General features: G+C 34.9%; 2 protein-coding genes across 3 annotated transcripts in view; both read right to left on the minus strand.

Moving 5' to 3' along the window:
- Window positions 1-19,323, minus strand: part of LOC149806403 (spliceosome-associated protein CWC27 homolog) — a 61,981-nt gene that overhangs the window by 32,974 nt on the left and 9,684 nt on the right. For both annotated transcript variants that reach the window (XM_089952869.1, XM_089952877.1), the window contains exons 3-6: window positions 9,664-9,807; window positions 6,193-6,291; window positions 2,542-2,639; window positions 1,086-1,155 (exon numbers count right to left, since the gene is read on the minus strand). In XM_089952869.1, the coding sequence (XP_089808995.1) occupies window positions 1,086-1,155; window positions 2,542-2,639; window positions 6,193-6,291; window positions 9,664-9,807 (411 nt within the window). The remainder of the gene's footprint in view (window positions 1-1,085; window positions 1,156-2,541; window positions 2,640-6,192; window positions 6,292-9,663; window positions 9,808-19,323) is intronic.
- LOC149806404 (E3 SUMO-protein ligase ZBED1-like) lies at window positions 13,344-17,343 on the minus strand. The gene is made up of 2 exons (XM_089952857.1): window positions 15,554-17,343; window positions 13,344-15,072 (listed from the first exon to the last, which is right to left on the minus strand). The coding sequence occupies exons 1-2, from the start codon at window positions 17,066-17,068 to the stop codon at window positions 14,575-14,577; spliced, it is 2,013 nt and encodes a 670-aa protein (XP_089808983.1). The 5' UTR covers window positions 17,069-17,343; the 3' UTR covers window positions 13,344-14,574.

A 19,323-nucleotide genomic window follows, 5' to 3' on the forward strand; every position in this document is an offset into this window, starting at 1 on the left:
GCCACTCACGAAGGCCAGGAACTGGATTTTAGTTGACAGAGGCAGTAAGAGACGCAGGCCGTATGGGGCATTTTGGAGGATTGGGGCGCTTGTCTCCCACTCCCACCCCGGGCAATGTCATCCTTTGACCACATACAATACATACATACATACATACATTACATACATACATACTGTCTGCAACAGGCACTCTTTAATCGTTTGAAAAAAGCCTTTACAATATCTGAGGTGAAATCATCAAATTATAATATGCATGGGTGGTATAATAGACAAGATCTCTCTGAAATGGGGTTATATTTTACAACCAAAATTCTAGGTACAACTTTTTTTAGTATGTCTGGTACAAATTTAAAAATTAATTGTCAACCATCTTTTCAATGAGTATGCAAATGTATGTATTAGGATTTGATGGCACATCAACACAACACTGACTATATTTCAGTAGGCAGTATAGCAATTTTTCAACACATAAACTTGAGTCAAAACTTAAAAAAGATGAGAAGGAGAACATCATAACAACATCGATTCCTCTTGTTTCTTAAGTTCACACAGTAATGACTCTTGGTGTTAACAAAAGTCCCTTGAAGGAACTTATGCTCTACTGACCAAAATGATTTTCGAATAATTTAAGACAAAAGCATTTCTTTCTTTTCACTGGTGAGTGTTCAAACCATCTCTGATATTTTTTAGCAATAACACAATTTTCTAATTAGTTGCTGTGGATGTCAGAAATTTCATTTAGGAGCAACAAGACATGATAAGTTACAATAACAACATTTTCCAGATGGCTGCCTTGGTGGCAGTATTGGATACCCGATTGGTAGTGACAATAAGACTTTTAAGATGGCTACTGTGGTGGCCATACTGAATGTCTGAGCATCAGTATTTTCGTTTTAGACCAACTTGACCTTAGGATGAATGTGTGTGTAAAGTTTCATGGCAAATCTCCAAGTAGTTTAAGAGGAGGTCTATGACCAGTATAGCTAAAACTCAAAACTCCCCTAACTATTTTACATTAGTGATCACCTTCCCTCCTCCAGTTAAGCTGATGTATCAGACTGACTGTCCTCAGTTCAACTACTTACTTTTGTTACTATATTTGTCTCCTCTTCATCTTCTTGAGCTTCTTCACCAAAAGAAAGCAGCTTGAAATTCCTGTGTTAAACAGATCAAACAAATCATGATCATAGTCTCAAATACAATGAAAATAACTACATCACAAAACCCCAGGTGATCAAGTGGTCTAAAGTGCTTGTCTTTACAGATCACTGCCATCACACCTCTGGCCACACATGGGTTCGAGTGTCCAGTCAGTGATTCTCAACAGGTTTTTTCCTGGGTTCTTCCTCCACCAATTATACTGGTTGCCATGTATAACCTATCTTTCACTGATAAATGTGTTCAACCCCAAAACAACAACAACAACAACCACTTAAGAAACTTTTCCTTGTATTCCAGAAATATGTACCAAACTATTGGACCTCCAAAATCTCCAGGTAAATTTAGGTACCAGTCTAATGAAACAATGAAAATATGGTATATTGTTTCCACAAGTCTCATGGAAGCAAGAACAGCATGGCTGTGTCACCACAATAAAACACATTAATAATGATACTTTTAATCAAAAGTCATAGAACGAAAAATTTTAACCAATTTAAAACAGACGCACTGTAAGTTAAAAAGTCATAATGCTGTACATCAAATTCATTACAATGGATATCATTCTTAAAATCTGGTAGCATGGAAGAAAAGTCAGTAGAAATGGACTCTGAAAATCTGGTAGCATGTAAGAAAAGTCAGTAAAAATGGATTCTGAAAATCCAGTAATATGAAAGAATAGACAGTCAAAATAGACTCAGAAGATACGGTAGCATGGAAGAAAAGACAGTAAAAAATGGACGCTGAAGATCTTGTAGTATGGAAGAAAAGACAGTGTGATTTGTAATTTTGATTTTTAACATAGCTTTAACAATTTTTCAGTCATATCGCTACAATGTCTGCAATGTGGCAGTTTATAGTGATGTCTAGCACAGGGGCATCATGCCGCAGACATGTGGCATGATGTCCCACCCAGTCACATTATCCTGACACCAGGCCGACCAGTCCTAACACTAACCTCTTAATGCTGAACGCCAAGCGAGGCAGCTGTTAGTACCATTTTTTAAGTCTCTGGTATGACTCGGCCAGGGATCGAACCCACGACCTCCCGCATCCAAGGCGGACGCTCTAACCATTAGGCCACCGGAGCGGTAGAAAAGACAGTAAAAAATGGACGCTGAAGATCTTGCAGCATGGAAGAAAAGACAGTCATTTCTGAAACTTCGCATCAACTTCAGCACAAACTGTAACTGTAGCAATGAAGAAGCTTTGCAGAATAATAATCTGCAAATATTAACACTGAATTGTGATTTAACTGATACAATGTGGATCTTCCAGGATTCAAATTTATTGTAACGATGACGTGACAATACACTACTAGTGATACAGCACATGTTCTTATGTACCATGTCTAAATTTGCAAGAAATATGACACCATCTTACTTTGTTGCTTTGGATTTGCTTTTAGCCTTCTTCTCATCTTCATTTTTATTTTTAGGTGTCCATCTGGGAACAATGTCATCAAAAGGGTTAGACAGGACCTGGAATAAATGAGAACAATCAAATGGCACCATAGCATGCATGCTAAAATATCAATAATATGCCTTTAGCTAGGTCAAGGTATTGCTGGTTCTTGTACTAACAATCTCACCAACCTACATCACAAGAATTTGGATGAATTTGGGCTTTTCTGCGTTTTAAATCTAAGCCAACTGACATCACTGGTTGAAGTGTTTTAAAAAATAAGAGAAACTCAGATATCAAAACCAGCAATGATAAATAGCTAATTTAGCATTCTTGGTAGATTAAATCATTTTCAACCAACTTGGCATAAGTCGAGGCAAAAACTTGCTTTGAATTGAAACAGTTTTGCAAGATGATGGTATCCCATAAAAATGTGAATGTCAGTGCATAATTCTACTGCAAGAAATGATTCACATAGATAATACATTGCACCAAAAATTTCGACATTGTAGCTATTTATCTCAACTAACTTTATTGCTTTAATGGCTCTGCTTTCTTCAATATTTTCAACAAAATGTTGCTACGGGCTGACACATAAAGCTCCTGCCCAAAATCACCAGCAACTAAAAATGTTCGGCTGAAAAAATAAACAAGTCTGTGAATAAAACTTAAGATGCACATTGTAAATACTTTTTTTTTTATTCCATAAAAGAAATCATAATAGTCTTCTAAAGAAATTTAAAAGTGTAATCTACATTTACCTTGCAGCACAATCACATACAGTTGCTGGCTGAGCAAGTCAAAAACACAAATCAAGAAGAGCAGGGCCACCATATTGAGAAGCATTATGAGAAACTTTAACCAAAGCCATAAAAAACTGTTGATGGTAATGATGACAGAAAACTGACTGTTATGCCTAACTTTCCAGTAAAATGGGCATAACAAAATGAGTTTCAGCAAACAAACTTTATTATCCTCTCTCTATCCTAAGGCCTGGTCTGAAGACCCTGGATGTATTGTGACAGTTCTCCGTTACTTTCATATAGAATGGCTATGCTATATAAGCATTTTAGCTCTAGAATTCAAAATCAAAACAAATTTGAAATAAAGCTTACTTCATATAACTTCATGGTGTTATTAGTCTAATCATTACAAGGATAATGAGGATGTGTGTGTGTGTGTGTGTGTATATGTATGTATGTATGTGGTGTGTGTGTGTGTGTGAGTGTGTGTGGGTATGTATATAGGTATGTATGTAGGTATGTATGAATGTTGGTATGTTGGTATGTATGTAGATATGTATATAGGTATGTATGAATGTACAAAGTGTTTTACACCTCTTCAGCACAATGGTGGCTAAATGGTGCAAATCAAAGGTTAAAAGTTAAAAGAATTTAAAAATGAATTGCACAAAATATAGGAAGATAAACTCTTCCAAATAAACTGCACACACATTTAGGAAATGCAAATTTTTACTAAGTTATGTTTCTCCCAAGAATACTTACCAAAATCACATTTTGTTATTAATATTAGCCAGCCACTTCATGAATCCAGCCATACTAAACGATGAAAATTGTCTTTCCTGTTTATCTCATATAGACAATGGGCAATAACTCTTGTCCACTACTTTCCATTGTCACTGCCAGGTGTCACTAGTTTTTAGCCAAGTGATATACCAACAAGGATGTTCACATGGTGGGGTGGCTTGGAGGGTTTTTAAGTAATATGCCTAGGTAAGTATTCTCTGAGAAACAATTTAATGAAAAATTTGCTTTCTCCTTCATGTATGTTCCCTAATCACATTATGTTAAGAGAATGGGTAATAGAATGAGGGAATGCTGAGCATATGGCCTCTACCTGTGGTATCTTTCTAGGGAATGATGGCTGGATTCCCATGCAAATGATAACCAGTTCTAATTACATAAGTAACACTGCCTAGGATCACTTGACCCTTACATATGGTTAAGAAGATAAATACTGAAATCTTGTTACCTAAAAACTTTCACTGGTGAATCCAGTGAATCTGATAGGCTGTGTTGGTTCTTTAAACTGGGTCTGGTGGCTGTCTCTGCTGCTGCCACCAGACCTACCAAATTCAAAATTAGCCTCTATGAAGCTTAATCTCTGAGGTAAATACTCGAGAAGGTTGACTCTGCATGCCAGCTCTATATCTCAGATCAAAATGTTACGTTCAAACCAAGGCTTACAGAGATGGCTTGAATCTCAAAAGGGGTAATCTTCACGAGGCGGGTTTGAGGGGTGATATCCTGATTCACAGCTTTCACCAAATAAAAGAGGCATTTGTGTGTATGATTTTCCTCTGTGCATTTCAAGTAGTGCTTGAACATGCAAGCAGGATCTTGCATGGCAGCTGCTCTCTACCTGTCTATAGAAGAGAGCGAGCAAATGACTCTTTGATTACTGACTAATAGTAACCTATTTTTGGCTACAAAGCCTGGCTGTGTCAAGAAGACCACTGAACCATTTGATCAAACTGAAGATACTTCGGGTCGAGAAAGGGCATGCAGCTCACTAACCCTGCAAGTGGAAGCTAAAGCTATCAGGAAACGTGTCTTGTGTGATAGTAACTTTAGTGAAGTGAGGGCTTAGAGGCTCGAATGTATTCTAACTGAGCCATGTTAAAACCAAGAACAGGTTCCATTTTGGAAACAGAGTGAGGGATTTTAGTTGATTAAGATCAAAATTGGCTATAAGATCCAACAGATCTTTATCATGCCCAATATCATGTCTACCATGATGCTGGAATGTGTCCAATATCATGGATAGTAAATGGGGCCAAAGATCCAGAGAAAAAAATTGGCCATTTGAGGGACTGAAGCACTCTGAGGGATGATGTTTTCAGTATGGCGCCAGTCCCTGAAAACATGCCACTTTCCTCTGCAAGCTTGAGAAGATTCAGGTTGGCTGAATCTTAAAGAATCTTCCTGGGCAGATCTTCTATTGCTAGATTGAGTAGGTCAGTGACTTCTGAGAGGGGCTATCAGAATCATTTTGTATCCCATAATATCTGGATTATTTTCAGTATCAGGACTGTGGAAGGATTAGGCACTCCCAACTGACTGACAGTGCATCCTTGGTCCAAGCTTCTAGGACTGGGACTGGAGAGATGGAGGTGGGTAACTTCTGACTCCACCTTGTCACAAAAAGGTTGATCACTGGATGCCTCCTAATTGATCAGATCCGAATAAAGACCAAATGATGAAGAGACCATTTCCATGTGAAGGATTTGACCTCACCTGGAGATAGTGTCAGCCGAGACAGTGAGTCTGCCAGGAATGTACCTGATTTGGATGTTGATATGAAGATTGTTGCACAAATGTGGAAACTTCCAAATCAGAAAACACAGCTTGGGTAATTTGGTCCCCCCATTATAAGAGATAGGTCACCACAATATGTATCAAACTGCAGAAGATGCACAGCTCTAATATATTTATTAAAATTTTGTAATATTGCTATAAAAGACCATTTTATAATTCTGTTTTCTCACAAATTTGCTGTCTTGTTACCACTACTGTTGCAAAAAAATGTAAAGTTAATAAGATGTAGGATGTTTCTAAGATAACTGTTACCTGTATTTACATGAGATAATTGTTACCAGTAAATATTTACCTTTGTCTTGAGAATCTTGTGTGGGTATAAAGGCCTTTCATTAGCACCAATTTCACATTCCTGCAGTCTCAGAATATTAAATACTGTGTCTCCTGTTACCTGAAAAAGGCACATGCAAGATGTACATGTATGACAATCAAGAAAAACTTTGCATCTTAATTTTTAATTTCCAAGAGTTTTTAAAAGCTAGGGTTGCTCCATGTTAAAACAACACTGTATGCTACTGCTCAAATTTGACTATAAATTTAAGAATCAACATGATGGTCAACTTAATTAACCTGAGCTTTCAGTCAATTTCTATTTATTCTAAATTAAACCAGTCTCAAACTGGCTTATGTATGACTCATTCTTAACTCCACCTGGTGTGCTATAAATATCTATCTCCCTGGAAACATGATTAACTGATGCAGGGTCTATTCTAGAACTGAAATCTGGAAAGGGGGGGGAAGGAGATAGAGGAGTGACCACTTTGTTTTCATTTAGTAAATATTTTCTTGCAAAATACCTGTGAAATTTAGTGCGAATCCCACAATCATTTATCCTAGAGTAAACCCTGCCACATCTACGAATGTTTCAGGAATGCAGTATTTTTCAGTAACCATTTTTCAGTAAGGTGTAATGAAATCTCATCAGCTATATTTGTCAGGTTGGAAACATGCATTTAAAAAATTTTGAAGTGTGTTCTGATGCAGTGAAGTCAACATTGTGTACAGCTAAAAACTTTTGAAGTGTGTTCTGATGCAGTGAAGGCAACATTATGTACAACTAAGAAGTTTAGATATGTGAACATTATGTACAACTACAAACTTTTGAAGTGTGTTCTGATGGAGTGAAGTCAACATTATGTGCAACTAAAAACTTTTGAAGTGTGTTCTGATGGAGTGAAGTCAACATTATGTGCAACTAAAAACTTTTGAAGTGTGTTCTGATGGAGTGAAGTCAACATTATGTACAACTAAAAACTATTGAAGTGTGTTCTGATGGAGTGCAGGCAACATTATGTACAACTAAAAGTACTCTTCAACTTTTATGATCTCCAGTTCAGTTTCAAAAACTGCAGTTCTATTTTAGAACATGGCGGACAACTGATTCTGGCAAAACCTCTCAACAGGATGTAATATTTACAGTTATTTCTGATTCTGGTGGTGGTAGCCATAATCTCTTCTAACCCAAGTAATGTTTAAAGTGATAAAACATGATGTTCAAGACCTTCCTTTTATCCCCCCCAAGTACAACCTTTATCTGAATATTCCATTTAATATATGGATTTGATGATTGGACTTTCCAAGAGACTAATTCACTTTCAACATGCTACTCTTTGTTGGATGACATTTACAGAGGGTACTGTAATGTAAAAGCCAAACCCTGATCATGCAGGCATTTTGCACAAAAAACAACTGAAAACCCCTGTACAGTTAGCCTGGTTCCCTGACCAACTCCACTGAATCTAATATAAAAACCTGGAGCTGGACCAAACTTGGACATCAAAATATCTGGATTTGACCACAATGATTGTATTTTCATTTTGTTTGTGCTCTTGATCCACAAGTCCATAATTTAAGAGTCATTTCAAAAGGTTGTATGGTAAAATTGTAACAACTGGTAGTTGTTGATGATCAGGCGCCTACCAAGGTAGTTTAAATTATTAATATGCATAAATTACAAAATATTAAAATTCTTAAAATATCACTGCCTTATGGTAGTGGTAAAATTTAAGAAGAAAAATTCATTTTATAGACTGTTCCATAAGTAAGCAGTGTTATCTTGGCTCTGACAATTTTTTGATTACTTCGTCCATATTCTTCTTTTCATGGGTATTACTTAATCCATATTTTTCTTTTCATGTGTCAATTACTTAGTCTATAATCTTCTTTTCAAGTGTCAATTACATAGTACAAATTCTTCTTTTCAAGTGTCAATTACTTAGTCCATATTCTTCTTTTCAAGTGTCAATTACTTAGTCCATATTCTTCTTTTCAAGTGTCAATTACTTAGTCCATATTCTTCTTTTCAAGTGTCAATTACTTAATCCATATTCTTCTTTACAAGTGTCAATTACTTAGTCCATATTCTTCTTTTCAAGTGTCAATTACTTAGTCCATATTCTTCTTTTCAAAAAAGTGTCAATTACTTAGTCCATATTCTTCTTTTCAAGTGTCAATTACTCAGTACATATTCTTCTTTTCATGTGTCAATTACTTAGTCCATATTCTTCTTTTCAAGTGTCAATTACTTAGTCCATATTCTTCTTTTTACGTGTCAATTACTTAGTCCATATTCTTCTTTTCAAGTGTAAATTACTTAGTCCATATTCTTCTTTTCAAGTGTCAATTACTTAGTCCATATTCTTTTTTTCAAGTGTCAATTACTTAGTCCATATTCTTCTTTTCAAGTGTCAATTACTTAGTCCATATTCTTCTTTTCAAGTGTCAATTACTTAGTCCATATTCTTCTTTTCAAGTGTCAATTACCTAGTCCATATTCTTCTTTTCAAGTGTCAATTACTTAATCCATATTCTTCTTTTCAAGTGTCAATTACTTAGTCCATATTCTTCTTTTTACGTGTCAATTACTTAGTCCATATTCTTCTTTTCAAGTGTCAATTACTTAGTCCATATTCTTCTTTTCAAGTGTCAATTACTTAATCCATATTCTTCTTTTCAAGTGTCAATTACTTAGTCCATATTCTTCTTTTCAAGTGTCAATTACTTAGTCCATATTCTTCTTTTCAAGTGTCAATTACTTAGTCCATATTCTTCTTTTCAAGTGTCAATTACTTAGTCCATATTCTTCTTTTCAAGTGTCAATTACTTAGTCCATATTCTTCTTTTCAAGTGTCAATTACTTAGTCCATATTCTTCTTTTCAAGTGTCAATTACTTAGTCCATATTCTTCTTTTCAGGTGTCAATTACTTAGTCCATATTCTTCTTTTCATTTATTAATTAATTAGTCCACATTTGTCCTTTCGTGTGCTCTAATATTGTTTTGTTGTCCTTATATGTTTAGTTATTCCAATGTAATGCATCAGCTTCATTAGGTATATACATGTCTTTCTCACTTTTTTCAAGATGCCTTAAACTGCAAATTGTTACTTCGGTAAGTGTACATATATCTTTTTAGAGTCAAATTTTGTTTATTATTTTGAAATATTCAATTTTTTTTAAATGTATAAATCCCATAAAATTTATCTACTGAGAGCCATTTTCTAAATCAATTTGATAATAATGTGTATGAACTTTTACAGTGAAATTCAATTCATTCTTAGGCAGTTTACATATTTCTCAAAAACTTTTAATTGGCCTTATTAAAATAATAAAATATTCTAGATAAAAAACTACGTATATTAATATAATATCAAAATGATATTTTTTAAAAACATGATGCAAATTGAAACTAATGACTACAAAACTGACATCCTTTTAAAGGACTTTCTGTCTTCTGATAATACTAAAACAAAAACAAACAGTAACCTTTCCAAAGATTGTATGCTTGTTTTGCAGCTCCGGTGTGCTTCCCATAGTGATGAAAAACTGACTGCCATTATCATTTGGTCCAGCATTAGCCATTGCCACAAGACCTCTCCTAACAAACCGAAGTCGAGAATGAAACTCATCCTGAAATTGAGAATCATGGCAAAATCAAATACATGTACTTGTATATTTGTTAGCTGTCTTGCTCAAAACACATTTTTTTCTTCTCCAAAATGTTTGCAAATTGATTCTTTAAGCAAAGCATTCATTCTCTTATCCAGAATGGCAGACAGATTTACTTACCTGGGCTTGACATTAGTGTTTTTAAAAAACTGGCCCAGTCTTCAAGCCCTTACTGAAACTACAATGCCCTAACCAATTAATTACTTGCCCAGACCAAACAGTAACAAAATAAACTGATATGTGAATGAAGTAATAACATTAACATTTTTCTTAAAAAGTTTAACAAACTAGAATACAAAAAGATCATAGATATAGCAAGATATTTTATATGTAAATAAGCATGTTTCAAAACAGAAAATTACTGTATTTGAGTAGAAATTATTTTTTAAATTATTTTATTTAATAAAAAGATTTTTGTGCAACAAAAATAAACATAAAAAGAATAATGGAAGAAAAATGACAAATGGTCAGTAATCCTCAAGGCAAGCCAACTGTATGGCTCTTTCCATTTCAACTGAATGTCTGTGTCATAAAAGTGTGCATATCTGTGGAATGGCTCATTTTGTCCATCATAAATGAGTGTCTGCATATCAGTGGAATGACTCATTTTGTGCGTCATAAATGAGTGTCTGCATATCAGTGGAATGACTCATTTTGTCCGTCATAAATGAGTGTCTGCACATCAATGGGATGACTCATTTTGTCCATCATAAATGAGTGTCTGCACATCAGTGGGAAGACTCATTCTGTGTCATAAAGGAGTGTCTGCACATCAGTGGAATGACTCATTTTGTGTGTCATAAATGAGTGTCTGAATATCAGTGGGATGACTCATTTTGTGTGTCATAAATGAGTGCATATCAGTAGAATGACTTATTTTGTCTGTTGTGAATGGGTGTCTGATTATTAAATACATGAAATATCATAAATTTTGGAATGAAAGGGACATCAAATGTAAAATGTAAAGTTCAACAACAAGCACTTCTAGTGATAGTCAGTCCTGTTAAAAGACCAAAGTATGCATGTTCTCAAGAAAATATGTCCTTGAAACAAACATTAAATGCTCCATCAAATAAAACTGGTCAAATATATATCTTTGTTAATGTATGCTGGACCATGAGGACTTTGCAAATCTGATTAATGATGCATACTAACTACACATGTACAAAGCAGATAATTAATATATTAGTATGCCAATTATTGAATGATACACACTAACTACACATGTACAAAGCAGATAATTTATTAGTATGCCAATTACTGAATGATGCATACTAACTACACATGTACAAAGCAGATAATTAATATATTACTATGCCAATTACTGAATGATACATACTAACTACACATGTACAAAGCAGATAATTAATATATTAGTATGCCAATTATTGAATGATACTAACTACAAATGTACAAAGCAGATAATTAATATATTACTATGCCAATAATTAAATGATACTAACTACACATGTACAAAGCAGATAATTAATATATTAGTATGCCAATTATTGAATGATACATCCTATTACTGTTATATAATCAGTGTCTGGTTTTTACTTGCATTCAATTAAGACTTTCTATAATCAAATATAAACAATTATCGTTTGTTTCTGTTTTTGAACTATTTGATTTATTGGGATTAAATATTCCAGGATTATGTAAAATATCTTTGGTTTGTATATCTATATTATGTGTATTATCATTCATGATTATAATTAGTAAGGATTATTTAATTAATATTTAAAATATTAATATTCTTTTTAAATGGGTTTGCACTGTACGATGTCATGTATCATGTACATAGATTAATTCATTGCATTCCAAGGTTGAGATGTACTGTAATTCAAGTAAACATCATGTGATGTGAATGGAGGTCATGGGTTTTTGAAAGGCCAGGCTGACCTAAATTTTTATTAGTTAGTGTAACCCACATGACCTTGTTTACCTGCTTAAATCATTCTGGAATGGACTGCTCTGGTGGCCTAGTAATTAGAGCATCCGCCTCGGAAGCGGGAGATCATGGGTTCGAACCCCGGCCAAGTCATACCAAAGACTTACAAAAATGGTACTAACAGCTGCCTCGCTTGGCTCTCAGCATTAAGAGGTCAGTGTTAGGAGTGGTCGCCTGGTGGCAGGATAATGTGACTGGGTGGGACATCATGCTACATGTCTGCGGCATGATGCCCCAGTGCTAGACATCACTATAAACTGCCACACTGCAGACACTGTAGTGATATGACTTAAATTTTTTTAAAAGCTACATTAAAAATCCTAATCACACACACATTCTGGAATGAATATGCATCTCTCAATTTTATTATGACTTAGTTATCTATATAAGAGAATTATTACACAGAACTACACATTCCAAGTGACTAATTTATTTAATCAATTTATCTGTTGAAATTACAGTGCTCGAGATATTCATATTAATTGGAATAATAGCTGTCATGCAACTACTGTGAATTCATTTAAAGACATTTTGGGATTATTTTATATTGATTATTCAGTACTGCTTACTGCTGGTATATCAGTAAATTACTGACCATCTTTCAGAATAACATTGGAATTCATCTGGATTACTTGATACATTGGACTTGAAATAACTACACCACTCCCTCAATAACTCACGCCCTGATAACTTGCGAACCCACTTATAATGCGGGGTCATGAGTGGCTCTCATTTTTAAACCAGAAAATACCCCAAATATTGATCCCTATTTGAACTTGACGAAAATCACGATCAAAATTGGTAAAGGAAACTTTTGTGTATCGCTTGTTTTATCATCGAAAACGGTAGATAGGACCTGGAAATTTTAATAAACACTTTGAAATATCAAATATAAAAATAGGTCGTAAAATTTTTTACATTTTTTTTCCAAACAACATTCCTAGTACACTGCAATTGATGATATGTAAGGAAATTTCAATCAATGAAAATGTCACGCCGAGTGGAGGCAGTACTTTAATAAATAAATACAATTTAAATAAAAATTTTTATCAATTGAAATTTGTGTTCTAGTTACTTTTAGTTCCTTTTAAGTGTAATCATCATAAATGCAATGTGTCCTCTTATAATTAAACTTAAAATGCGTCAATCTACCGTAATAGCTACGTCCGCAAGTGTTTCTCTGAGAACTTCAGTGCCGACGGTGTTTTGATAACTGACCTTTGGAAGTATTTGTTGTAGGGGTGAAACGATACGCCTGTGCCACGTATCGATACGATACACAATACACAGCCTACGATACGATACATATCGATACATGTATCAAACTGAAAATGGGATTATCACAGTACATTTGATTAATCATGTGAATGTATATGTTGAATGGTATTTTCAAGTTCAAACAGTGTCAAATATGCAATGTATCAGCAGTGAGTTACCTTGTTAACCTGTTATGTATAATAATAACAGAGAAAAAACTGAATCAAGATACAATGTCATGACTACTAACATTGTTGTTCTGTGTAACCAAATAAAATATAACAAAATCTTTGATGTGTTTCTTTATCCTTCATTCAATAAAAATGAAATGTTACAAGTTTTGTGTCTGATTCATCATGCAACAACATACTGGAACAAAATAATATATTAAAAAGTACACGTAACACAAAAATACAACAAACATTTAAAATGCTTAGGATTAGGAAATCATAATTATACAACCTTTTCTAAGCTGTATACTTTCCTCCTTTCTTCAGTTCAAGAAAGATCATCTTAGAAAACACAAATGATAAACTTCACTGCAGCAAACACTAATTAATTTCACATAAATTGCCATGTGTGTAATTGAAGTCTATAGATGAATTAAAGAAAGTTCCTAATAACTGAAGATGATATCCTCATCAACTTAAATGCATCTTCCAGCAAATGAATAAATCTTCTTAAGTCACAAACTCAGTGTTCTAAAACTAGCTGACAATTGTGATGACTGTAAATGGCATAAATGAACTGAATTAGATAATTCTGCCTAACAGATGCACAGGACTATTACAAGTTTTGTGTCTGATTCATCATGCAATAACATACTGCAACACAATAACACACTAAAAAGTACATGTAATACAAAAATACAAAATAAATTTAAAATTATTGGGATTCAGAAATAATAATTATGCAGTGTTAAACCTGAGATCTGTTATATCAATCTATATCACACAAACACCCAACTGCAGTGTAAAAACTGAGATCTGTTATATCTATCTATAACACATACAAGCACCCAACTGCAGTGTCAAACCTGAGATCTGCTATATCAATTTACAACTTGCAAGCACCTAACTGCAGTATTGAACCTGAGATCTGCTACATCCATCTTTATCACACAAGCACCCAACCGCAAACAACGTTGAGCCTGAGATCTGTTATATGAATCTATAATACACAGCACCTAACTGCAAATAATGTTGAACCTGATATATGCTATATCAGTCTATAATGCGCAAGCACCTAACTGCAAACAGTGTTAAATGTAATTTCACATAAATTGTCATGTGTATTTGAATTCAATAACTGAATTAAAGAAAAGTTCATGATGATTGAAAATGATATCCTCATCAACATAAATGCGTTTTCCAGAAAATGAATGAGTCTTCTTAAGTCACAAACTCATTGTTCTAAAACTATCTGGCAATTGTGATGACTCTGTAAAAGGCATAAATGAACTGAATTAGATCATTCTGCATAACATATGCACAAGACTGTCAGACTACTCGTCACAACTTTCAAAGTTTCATATTCTTCTTCAAAAAAATCAAAATATCCACATTCTCCCCAGTCAGAGAGGCTCTTTGTGCTGATACAACATCTCCAGCAGTTGAAAAGACTCTTTCAGATGGCACTGATGTTGCTGGAATAGTCAACAACATCTTGGCTAGTTTGGCCAGCAAAGGGAATGATGTTTCGTTGAATTTCCACCACATCAGTGGGTTGTCACCAATATGTATACTAGATGTCTCATTCCTATAACGTGTTATCTCTGTGTCAGCCCTCTGAAAGAGGGACTTTGATGGCTCCACCTTGACCACGTACACATCTCCAAAAAGATCTTCAAGTGCACCCTTTTTCACTGGAGGCTCATCAACTTCAACCTTCGCTGTTACTGCTGGTCTGTTATCTCGTTCTGTAACTTGTACTGCAGGAAGCTGTGGTAGTGGGGGAAGACTAGATGGTAGTACATGAGTGAGTTCATCAGTCTTCTCTGTCTTCACTACTGTTTCACACTGTAATAAAAATCAAAATTATATAATATGTACTCCTTAAGTTAATACGAATCTCGCAATTTTATGTTAATTAACATTTATGCATTAATTCACTGGCATTTAATATAAATAAAACAACATGATTTTATCAATATAAGATCAATATTGAATATTAAGAAATATTTGTGTATATGAAGTTATGAACTTCAAACAATGAAGTTATGTAATAGTTCGTGTGTTTGCTCTATGTGTGTGTGTGTGTCAGTGTTTCAGAGGGAGATGGAGAGAATTGGATGACATAAGAACTTTGAAGGTGACTCTGGGGCATACCAAGATCAGTGGTGCATCTAGGGTAACCTTTGGGGACAAGTGTCCAATTTTAACTACCAAAAGAAATTTCATATATCCTTAAAATCTTGAAAGGGGACAATAATATTATGTTATACTTCAACTGCTGCACATAGATAACACAACGATACTCATATGTAAATTTTTGACTTACCTCATTGACCTTCACTGTTTGCATGACAATGGAAGCATATATTTGGATCCTTGTAGCATCGTCTACATCAGTTAGAGCCCTAAATCTTGGATCTTGGGCACAACTCTGCAACAGAAACTGCTGCGTGTCCTTGTCATTGTATCTTTTGTCTAGGTCTTGGAAGATTGCCACCTTGACTGCCTTCACAAGTGCAGAGTCACTTTCTTGCACTTCCATTGCACTAATAATACGATGTTTAAGAGGAAAAATCATTGATATGGTAGGTGCTGCTTCATCGCACAATATTGTTGTAATGGTTTTCATTGGTTTGAGCAGTTTGAGAATATCCTCTGCATTTGATACATCATCCTCTGATAAAGTGTTTAAGTCCGTCTCCCTCTGTCTGATTTCCTTACTTAATAGAGTAGCTACAATGGCAGGCTGCTGCTCTAAAAATCGATCAATCATATCATAAGAACTATTCCAACATGTCTGGACATCTTGGATAAGTTTGTGTTTAGGAAGCTGTAGCAGCTCTTGTTTGGATTTCAGCAGGGTAGTAGCAGTTGTACTGCGATGGAAAAACGAGACAATGTGCCAGATCCTCTCAAGAAGGCATGACATCTGATGAACTTGCAACCCTCTCTGGGTTGCTAGATTTATAGTATGTGAAAAGCACTTGATATGTGGTGTGAACTTTGCCTCTTGAATAGCAACATCCATGTTAGCAGCATTATCTGTTACTATGGGGAGTAACTTGTGGGGCCTTTCCAGTTGCCATTCCTTACTGGCATCAACTAGTACTGTTCCTATATTTTTACCAGTGTGAGACTCGTGTAAAGGTCTCGTCTGAAGAACAAAGCTTTTCATGCACCATTCCTTATCAATCAAGTGAGCTGTGATTGTTATGTAACTCTCTGTAGCCCTTGAAGTCCAACCATCTGTAGTAATGGCCACTGGTTCTGCCTCTGATATGGTGCTTTGCACTTCTTGTCTGGTGTGAAGGTATAGGTCTGGGATAACTTTCTCTGCGAAGTGTGTTCTTGATGGGATGATGTAGCGAGGTTCCAGGGTACGAATCAGATTTCTGAAACCTAGCGAATCAACCACTGAGAAAGGGCGCATATCATGTGCAATAAACATCGCTATATGCTTAGTGATTGTCTGTGATCTTTGCGATGATGGAATTAATGGAGACTGAAAAACTTCAGTCAATCTGAGCTGACCAGTGGTTGTTGGATGTGATGGCTTAGGAGTAGGAGAAACACTGACCTTGGGAGCTGAAATCTTGTCATCTTTAAAAGGAATTCCAATGGCAATGGTTGGGTGGTGCCGTTTTAAATGTGTAGACATATTTGTGGTGTTTCCAGTATTCCTAAGAGCTGTAAAACACAGTTTGCAAACACACCTGGACTTGTCTACTTTTCTTACTCCATTCTCATACTCCACAGGATATCCAAAATAGTTCCAGGCCGATGATCTTCTAATCGCAGGTAACTCGAGTTCAATTTTTTCGGCCTTTTGCGTCTGCTCCATTTGACCGGATGTTGGAATCACCTTGGTCACCCCGCTGTTTGTAGTTCATTGCATGAAAGCATCCCAAATGTCTTAGTGATTAAGAATAATCATAAGTTCTATCACCGGTTCCACACCCATACCGATAGTTTAGTCCCACGCAAAGAGAAAAGAATTGACACTTACATTATTATAATAATTTTAAGAAAAAAATTTTTCCTTCAGAAACTATTATTAATTTATGTGTTTGATTATATTTTTAAATTATGGTATTATTTAAAAAACAAAAAATAATGTAATTTCCTAGTACAAGGAAACTTATCTATAGAACTGGTCCGGGTGCGGGAATGGAGATGACCAACTGAATCTCACACGCTATACTTCCTGTGTATACAAAACAACTACCGCGACAGTTTGGTCTAATGAGCTCCTAATTTAATTATCATAACTGCTGAAGATTTATGTAGCTATTATAAGGTAGATATCGTTTTGTATCGATTCTTCACCTTGTGTATCGATATGTGTATCGAAATGGCAAAAGTATTGATGCATCGATGTATCGATGAATCGTTTCACCCCTAATTTGTTGTATTGTTACACTGAATTAAAAGCTGGCCTCCTTTGTATTACCCCATTAATTATGTCTTCTGACTCAAATAAAGAAGGTGGAATAAAAGAAAAGTGAGAGGGCACAAAAATCCTACAAACTTAAAATCAAGCGGCCTTGGTCATATGTTGGGTGAACTCATTTCATTTGATCAATCGAACACTTATAAATATTATTATGCATGTAACATACACTACCTTAAATTAACCAACTCTTTCATAAATGTGATCAAAGATAACAAGGCAGCCAAGCAAACTGAATATTTCGTAAAAATAAGAGCTTGATTTCACAGATACGGACCATTGTGGGCAAACGAGTTTACAAGAATTCTTGAAAGGGCACTTAGAGATATCCTCAAGGATGATAAGAAGTTTCATTATTACTTCAATGAAATCACGACATCAATATTGTACTAATTGAAAAATACAAAAATTGAGTTTGGACATAGATGATTGTCTCACAAAATAAATGTTGCATGTCTTTGAAAAAAAAGGATCTTGTTTGGTGGTGCATCAACAGTTAGTCTAGTTCCCTGCTCTGAGGACTCCTGATTTGGCAGGATAATAATAAACACCACTACGGGAACCTGGCTCATCAAGGAAATAAAAAGCAATGACGAAATGCAAAGATTTTTTCACATACAAGTGATGGTTGTTGAAACCAATTTGAAAATAAATTTTATTTAAACAGATTAATGAACAACTTCATTAGAAAAAGTGCGTTATTAAACATTATTATCAACTTGATTGTAAAATGAGGATTCAGTCAATAAACAACCCAGTTCCTTAATGCCTCCACTCCCACCAGGTTTTCTCTATGTCAAAGCGATTTTTTTCAATTTTTGGAGGTCCCTCGATAACTCACGCCTCGCTTATAGTGTGGTCTATGTTTGTGGACCCTGTTATCGAGGGAAGGGTGTATTTAGAACCTTATGATTTCAATCATCATACTATAAGTTATTTTTACTTTTGCTTTTGTATTTTAAGAAATAAATTATATTTTCAATTATACAAAACTTGTTAGTTTTCACTTTTTCTTGTTACATATTTTAAGACCATAGAGTCATAACAAAGTGTATAATTCCTTCCAGTTAATATAGATTGCCATTGTTTAGGATAACTCAAGTGCCAGTGACATGGCAGATGACAAACATGCTGGCAAACCATTTGAGTTTAATATACAAGCATGTTAACCACTACCATGTAACTGAACTGGATCCAACCAGAGCACTTTAATGATCATTTATTCTGTGGATTTGTTTGATTTATTGTATGATGACCCTATAAAAATAACCAGTATTTTATGAATGACACCAAAAATGTGACCAGTCTTCTATGAATGACACCATGAATATGACCAGTCTTCTATGAATGACACCATGAATAGGTCCTATTTTCTATGAATGACACCATGAATATGACCAGTACTCTACGAATGACACCATGAATATGACCAGTCTTCTATGAATGACACCATGAATATGACCAGTCTTCTATGAATGACACCATGAATATCACCAGTCTTCTATGAATGACACCTAAAATGTGACCAGTCTTCTATGAATGACACCATAAATATGACCAGTTTTCTATGAATGACACCATGAATATGACCAGTATTCTAGGAATGACACCATGAATATGACTAGTCTTCTATGAATGACACCATA

Source organism: Sinohyriopsis cumingii, chromosome 1 (genome assembly GCF_028554795.1).
Source record: "Sinohyriopsis cumingii isolate HCF-2022 chromosome 1, ASM2855479v2, whole genome shotgun sequence".
Taxonomy (NCBI): Eukaryota; Metazoa; Mollusca; class Bivalvia; order Unionida; family Unionidae; genus Sinohyriopsis; species Sinohyriopsis cumingii.